Source organism: Culex quinquefasciatus, chromosome 2 (genome assembly GCF_015732765.1).
Source record: "Culex quinquefasciatus strain JHB chromosome 2, VPISU_Cqui_1.0_pri_paternal, whole genome shotgun sequence".
Classification (NCBI taxonomy): Eukaryota; Metazoa; Arthropoda; class Insecta; order Diptera; family Culicidae; genus Culex; species Culex quinquefasciatus.
In genome coordinates this window covers 104,856,601-104,865,082 of record NC_051862.1, presented here as the reverse complement: position 1 = coordinate 104,865,082, position 8,482 = coordinate 104,856,601, and the positions used below count along the sequence as shown (strand labels likewise).

Here is an 8,482-nt window from a genome sequence, read left to right as displayed (position 1 = left end):
TTTATATTTTAAAATAGTCGTAATCGAGCTTTCGTGGTAATCGGTCGCATTTTTAATTAAGTCCGTGTCGTTCCGCGCGCTTTTTGAAGTGTAAGCATAAACCGCGAATTCATTCATTTTTTTTGTGTCGATTTAACCCTCTCAACTCGCGAAACATGCCTTGCCATATCAATAACTGCCAAATCAACGACGCATCGCACTTGATGCAGTGTTCCGGTTCGTGTGGCAGAAGTTACCATGCTGCGTGCGCTGGGACACAGAGGAACTACGAGAACGAAATAACTAATTATATGATCCCGCTGTGCCGAGACTGCCAGGGAGTTGTGGGATCCCGGGTGAACCACCCTGTGCAGAGAGAGAGAGAAAGAGAGACGACATCTGGTGACGTCTATCGTTCTGCCGTTTTCCGCCATTCGTGACGACGCGCTCGAAAGAGTCACAAGTTCGATTAACTCGAAGATCAAATAAATCTCGTTATATTATTAATCCTCCGGCTTTTATTATTCGCCTCGTTCGTTCCCCCACAGTGGTGACCCGCGACGTTCGAAAGTTTACCGGTTCCGACGGAAAACCTGCGAAAAAACTTTTTTTACGCGAAAAACAAAGGGGGACATAACCTCGAAATGTCTAACCCGCCGCCAGCCAACCAAGAAGGGAACGCAAGCAACATGCAAGCTGTCGCGGCCGTCGGTGTCAAGCTTCCAGATTTCTGGAAAACGGACCCGGAAATGTGGTTTGCGCAAGCGGAGGCGCAATTTACTTTGGCCAACATCACACGCGACGACACAAAGTACTCCCACATCGTGGCCAAAGTCGATCAAACCGTGATTTGCCACATCGCCGACCTGGTCCATCGCCCCCCGCTTGAGAACAAGTACATCGCAGTGAAGGAGAGTCTGATTGGCCGTTTTCCTTGTCCCCTCAAGCCAGACTGGAAGGACTGCTTGGAACGCACGACCTTGGAGATTTGCGTCCCTCCCACCTTCTCGCAAAGATGCAGGAACTCTCGTCGGGATTGGGAGTTGAGTCCGCGCTGCTGCGGATGCTCTTTCTGCAGAAACTGCCAACGAACGTCAGAGGAATCCTCTCGATTTGCAACGAGTCGCTAGCGAACATTGCGTTGATGGCAGACAAAATGATCGAAACTATGTCAGCAACCGTGGCATCCGTGAGCAAGCCGGAAGGGCTTCCGACCTCCGAAACCGACGATCTCAAGGCACAGGTTGCAGCTCTCACAGCTGAGGTCAAGCGGATGAGGATCCAGCCCTCGCGTTCCCGCAGTCGATCACTGTCCCGAGCTCGGGACGACGCTCGCTCTCCGTCCAGAAATCGAGATGACGTGTGTTGGTATCATCGCAAATACGGAAACAACGCTCGACAGTGCCGTGAACCGTGCACGTTTTCTCCAAAAAACTAGATGTCGGCCCATCTCAAACGGCGGAGGTTTTTTTTTTTTTTATTTATATTTATTCAGTTTTTCTTTTCCATGTACATTCATTCAGTTAAAATATTATTGAGTGTCCAATCACAATCGATGACTTTTCACCTCAATTTTAAATACTAGCAACTTTCATTTATTCATGAAATATTGTAGCTTTCGCTATTCAGTGATTTCAAATGTAGGAGGTCCTACATGTACAAAAGGGAAAAGGGATACCTTAAAACTAACTTATAAACTATATAAAGAGCGGATCAATGCAGCTGAAGACTGCAATGATTTTTGTCGAAATGCATCAATAATCCTATTGGACATAACATCCAAAGTGTCAACTTCGGCTAATTGATGAAGTTCACTGGTGCTGAACCAAGGAGGAAGTTTCAGAATCATTTTCAGAATTTTGTTCTGAATCCTCTGAAGTTTTTCTTCCTGGTTAAGCAACAGCTTGTCCAGATCGGCACAGCATAAAGCATGGCAGGTCTGAAAATTTGTTTATAAATTAACAGTTTATTCTTGAGACAAAGTCTAGAATTCCTGTTTATAAGTGGATACAAACATTTAATATATTTGTTACATTTAACCTGGATACTTTCAATGTGATCCTTGTAAGTAAGGTTTTTGTCAAAAGCAAGTCCAAGATATTTCACTTGATCCTCCCACTTTAAATTTACCTCATTCATCTTTATAATGTGATGACTTTTGGTTTAAGAAAATCAGCCCTTGGTTTGTGAGGGAAAATAATAAGTTGAGTTTTTGCAGCATTTGGAGTAATTTTCCATTCTTTCAAATAAGAATTGAAAATATCCAAGCTTTTTGTAATCTTCTTGTGATGACACGAAGGCTTCTACCTTTGGCGGAGATGCTTGTATCATCAGCAAAAAGTGATTTCTGACATCCTGGGGGCAAATCAGGCAAGTCAGAAGTAAAAATATTGTATAAAATTGGACCCAAAATGCTTCCTTGAGGGACGCCAGCACGTACAGGTAGTTGATCAGATTTGCTGTTCTGATAACATACCTGTAGAGTACGATCCGTCAAATAATTTTGAATAATTTTCACGATATAAATCGGAAAATTAAACCTTTTCAATTTCGCAATCAAACCTTTATGCCAAACACTGTCAAATGCTTTTTCTATGTCTAGAAGAGCAGCGCCAGTAGAATAGCCCTCAGATTTGTTGCTTCGAATTAAATTTGAAACTCTCAACAACTGATGAGTAGTTGAATGCCCAAGGCGAAATCCAAACTGCTCATCAGCGAAAATTGAATTTTCATTAATGTGCATCATCATTCTATTAAGAATTATTCTTTCGAATAATTTACTAATAGATGAAAGCAAACTAATGGGCCGATAGCTTGAAGCTTCGGCAGGATTTTTGTCCGGTTTCAAAATCGGAACTACTTTGGCATTTTTCCAACTACTGGGAAAATATGCCAAATCAAAACATTTGTTGCAAATTTTGACCAAGCTACTTAAAGTTGCTTCTGTTAATTTTTTAATTAAAATGTAAAAAATGCCATCCTCACCAGGGGCTTTCATATTTTTAAATTTTTTGATAATAGATTTTATTTCATTCAGATCCGTATTAAAAACTTCATCTGATGAAAATTCTTGTCAAACGGCGGAGGTGGGTGGAGCTTCAACAAGTCGTCGTCTTGTCGTCTACGACAGATCATCCAAAACAAGATTCCTGATCGATTCAGGGTCCGACGTGTCCCTGATTCCCGCGAGCAGAAGTGACCGGACCGGAGGCGAGATACCTTTTCACCTGCACGCTGCAAACGGCTCAAGCATCAAGGCGTACTCCAAGAAATTCCTGTGCATGGATCTGGGACTGAGGTGGAAATTTGTGTGGAGCTTTCTGGTTGCGGATGTCGGCATGGCGATCCTCGGCGCTGACTTTCTGGTGCACTACGGGCTGATCATCGATCTCAAGCACCAGCGCCTGATCGACAACACGACGAAGCTGCATTCGCTTGGTGGAATGATGACGGCAACGGTCCACAGTGTCACGTTCGTCGACGAGCATAACCCGTTTCGGGACCTGCTGCACGAATTCCAAGAAATTACTGTGCCCTTCTCACTCCGGTGCCAACCAACCCACGATGTAACTCACCACATCGTAACGAAAGGCCCTCCTGCTGCATGCAAGGTGCGAAGACTGCATCCAGATAAAGCGAAGGCCGCGAAGGAAGAATTCCAGTTGATGATGGACCTGGGCATCTGCAGACCGTCGAGTAGCAGCTGGGCAAGTCCACTGCATTGTGTCCCGAAGAAAAATGGCCAGTGGCGGTTCGTTGGGGACTACCGGCAGCTCAACAAAATCACAGCACCCGACCGGTACCCGGTGCCTCACATCCACGACCTGCTCAACACGCTGACCGGTAAGTCGATATTCACGACACTCGACCTGGAACGAGCTTATCACCAGATACCGGTAGAAGAGTCGGACATCCCCAAAACAGCAGTGATGACACCGTTTGGCCTTTTTGAATTCACTCGCATGCAATTTGAGTTGATGAATGCCAGCCAAACGTTTCAACGCTTCATGGACCGTTTGTTTGCAGATCTTGACTTCGTCGTGAAGTTCATTGACGACATCTGCATCGCGTCCACGTCCATGGAAGAGCATCGCCTCCACGTTCGCATTGTGCTAGAACGGTTGCACGCCAACGGCCTGGTGATCAACGTCGCCAAAAGCCAGTTCGCTAAGACAGAAGTGAATTTCCTCGGCTATGTGGTAAGCGAAACTGGAATTCGTCCGCTCCCGGAACGGGTCAAGGCTGTGCGAGACTTCCCAACGTCGTCAACGGTTCGTGAGCTGAGAAGGTTTCTGGCGTTAGTGAATGTCTACAAGAGGTTCATTCCACACGCCTCCGACATTCAGGCAGACCTTCGAAAGCTGATCCCCGGGAACCGGAAGAATGACACGCGGAAAGTGCAGTGGACCGAGGAATCGAGAGCAAGCTTTGAAAACTGCAAATCATCTCTATCTTCATCTGCGCTCTTGACGTACCCGGATTCGAGGAAGCTACTAGGGCTGATGATCGACGCGTCCAATACTGCTGCTGGAGCTGTTTTACAGCAATTTGACGGCAAGTCCTGAGAACCACTTGGATTCTACTCCGAGAAGTTTAACGACGCGCAGAAGAAGTACTCCACTTTCGGCAGAGAACTGACAGCAATGAAAATGGCCGTTCAGTACTTCCGCCATTTCCTGGAGGGGAGGAGTTTCACCATCTTCACGGACCACCGGCCTCTCACGCACGCGATTACTACAACATCCAGTAGCCGTCTTCCTCACGAAGAGCGATACTTGAGGTTCGTTGCCGAGTTCACCACGGACATCCGACACATCAGTGGCGTTGACAACGTTGTGGCTGATGCACTTTCTCGCGTCGACGCTGTCCAGTGCACCATCGACTTCGAGCAGCTGGCGATGGACCAAGAGAACGACGTCGAGTTGGAGAATCTGGTGAAGTCGCCCACAAGCTCGTTGAAGCTTGTACAGAAGCATTTCTCGCACTGTCGCAAACAGGCCTGCAAAAAGTTTTCAACACAGCGTACATATGAAGCAACACAAAATGTCAGTTCACTGGTAGCATGTGACTACAAGCCTGCTGTGTCTATTCAACCACTGCCGCCTGACTCGTGCCGGTCGGCTGCTGGAGAATGAGAGACGTGAAAAAATGAGCTACACTCACTCAATTCGTGTCATATGACTGACTCGCAAAATCCTCTTTAAACACTATTTTGACTATTTTCAAACAATTGAATGGTTGTAGACTGTACAAAACACTTAAAACAACCATAACTTATATTCAAAATTACATTTCCACACATAAATACGAACTTTTTGTGTAAAAACTTGTTTCTTTATGTGTGTGCGTGCAACGTCGAATGAGCGTTGGCCGACTACTGCCTCGCATTGCAGCTGCTCAATGAGCTAGGGCACTCACGACTGCGCCGGGTTTGTTTATGGATCTCAAAAATTTGTGTCTACTGCGACATCTCGATCCCGAACATCCAGCGCCCTTACGTCCCGAAGAAGCAGCGGCAGTCTGTTCTGGAGAAATTCCACGGCTTGGCACACCCTGGTGTGCGGGCTTCTCGAAAGCTTATCTCGCAACGGTATGTGTGGCCATCGATGAACAAAGATATTGCAAACTTCGTCAAGTCGTGCGTGAACTGTCAACGGTCGAAAATCTCACGGCACACTGTCTCGCCCCTCGGCAGTTTTGAATTGCCAAAATCACGTTTCCGTCACGTTCACATTGACTTGGTTGGTCCGCTACCAACGTCCAAAGGCTGCCGGTATCTGTTGACAGTCATCGATCGTTTCTCACGTTGTCCGGAAGCCATACCACTGTCCGATATGACAGCGAAGACGGTGGCGGAAGCGTTCTGCGGAACTTGGGTATCGAGATTTGGAGCACCGGAAACCATTACGAGCGATCAAGGAAGGCAGTTCGAGTCCAAGTTGTTCGCCGAACTCAACCACATACTGGGAACAACTCACATTCGAACAACGGCGTATCACCCAGAAGCAAATGGGATGGTGGAGCGGTTTCACTGAACGCTGAAGGCGGCGATAATGTGCACTGACCCGACAAACTGGTACGACCGGTTGCCGCACATTCTCCTTGGCTTGCGAGCAGCTTACCGCGACGACCTGAACTGTAGTGCTGCCGAGTTAGTGTTCGGGCAATCTTTGCGGCTGCCGGGCGAATTCTTCGACGATGCACTTCCGGCGGTCAGTCGAACGGAGTTCGCGAACAAGCTGCACCAAGTGTTTGAGGACGTTAAGCCACCAGCAGCTTCGAACCACGGTAAACGCAGTGTGTTCGTCAGTGGCGACCTTAAGAAGTGCTCGCATGTCTTCGTGCGCATCGATTCCGTCAAGATTGATATGCAGCATCCGTACACAGAAAAAAATATGTAAATTTACACAGCACGTAATTACTGTTTCTTATGTAAACTTACTCAATGTAATGTTGAAATATGATGTAAAGAGTAAAAAGTCATGGAAATTACTCCAATGTAAATCTAAATCTAATGTAAATCATGAATCTAATGGAAACGCTGAGCATGGAAACTCAAATCTGATGGATTTCTACCCGTGTTCGGCTTCCTGTAAATTCCTATTCAATGTAAATCATATATCCGATGTATTTCTGCCAAACGTTGACTTCAAAACTACCCGAACTAAAAATAGTTATATTTGGTTCTCTTTCTATCGCTCTCATACTTCGCTGGCCCACTGCCTGAGCCTCGACCTGAACAAGTTGATGCTTTTGCCGCTCGTTTATAAAATGCGAAGATGGCTCAGTCGGCAGCGGGTAGCAGCAGTAACACCGAACATCCTACCCGTCGTCCGTTCAATTCCAGTCCAGCGTTATTCCACTTGGCCGTCGACGAGAAAGCGTCCCCTACCTGTGAAACAACTTTTAAAATCGGAATTTCCTTTTGCTGCCCGCTTCAATAATTTTAAAATAGAACATAGGCCACACCCTTTTCCTACTGCAATCCAAGTCGAGCTTTTCATTCCCATTGGCTAATTAGATTTAGTTGATTTGAACTAACGTAAATTCCAAAAGTAATGTAAATTCCAAAACTAATGTAAATTTTCAAAACTAATGTAAATTTCCAATGAATCTAATGTAAATTTCCGATGAACCTAATGTAAATATACATCATTTATCATGATACCTTTTGGTACATGATAAATAATGTAAATTCACAGGAATATTTTTTTCTGTGTACGACAGTCCCTACGAGGTACTGGAGAGGGGAGACAAGAGCTTCAATGTGCTGGTAGCAGGAAAACAACAATGTATTTCCATCGATCGACTGAAACCGGCGTTCATCTGCAATCCTGAGGTCAACGCGCACCCCCAAGATGATCCAGCAACGAAAGTTACACCTTCTGGACACAGAGTGCGATTCTTGGTGTAACTGGGGGGAGGCTGTGGGATCCCGGGTGAACCACCCTGTGCAGAGAGAGAGAACGAGAGACGACATCTGGTGACGTCTATCGTTCTGCCGTTTTCCGCCATTCGTGACGACGCGCTCGAAAGAGTCACAAGTTCGATTAACTCGAAGATCAAATAAATCCCGTTAGATTATTAATCCTCCGGCTTTTATTATTCGCCTCGTTCGTTCCCCCACAGAGTTATTTCGGTTGAAGTCACAACTCGCGCCGTTCTCCTGCAACAGCAAAAGCTGTCTTGCGATATCAAAGCTCTGATTGATGCTAACTTTAAGGCTTGCAATGCCTTCAAGCAAATGGACAACAAAATCGAAGTTGTTCAAGATGAATATGAGGGCATTGCCACCCTCCTTGGCGAAATGCAGCAGCAACTCAACAGGCTGGATAAAAAAAATCGACGACTCTACATTAAACGTATGCAAAAAAGTTTCGTCATTTTTAGATGACGTAGCACCAGCGGACAACGCCAGTACGTTGGTCAAAATCGACGCACTGACCTCCGTCTGAGTGAGAGTCAGAGCATGATCGGTGAGAGACTTAAGAATATCAACACGGAGTTGATTTTTTGTCTGGGCGTGACCCTGGTCCTGCTGTCAATGAAATCCTCGAGGAGATTAAGGCAATCTCAGCCTATCGCTGGTACTGAGCAAACCGAGGCAGCAGCACGAAACTCTCGCTGATGAGTTAGCATCATAGCCAGCACCAACAACAACAGTCCCAGCAACGGCAACCCCAGCAGCATCAACATCAATCCCAACAACAGCAACAACTTCATCAACTCCAGCAACCCTACAACATCAACATCAACAACAACAACAACAACAACAACAACAACAACAACAACAACAACAACAACAACAACAACAACAACAACAACAACAACAACAACAACAACAACAACAACAACAACAACAACAACAACAACAACAACAACAACAACAACAACAACAACAACAACACCCACCGGCACAACAGCAACCACAACGGCACAACAGCAACCACAACTTCATCAACAGCAACAGCCCACCCAAGCTCAGCTAATACATAGAAGCGCA

General features: G+C 45.9%; 1 protein-coding gene across 1 annotated transcript; it reads left to right on the top strand.

Moving 5' to 3' along the window:
* The first annotated feature begins 623 nt into the window (after positions 1 to 623).
* Positions 624 to 1,417, top strand: LOC119766161. The gene is made up of 2 exons (XM_038250560.1): positions 624 to 874; positions 931 to 1,417. The coding sequence occupies exons 1-2, from the start codon at positions 624 to 626 to the stop codon at positions 1,415 to 1,417; spliced, it is 738 nt and encodes a 245-aa protein (XP_038106488.1).
* Positions 1,418 to 8,482: the final 7,065 nt, after the last annotated feature.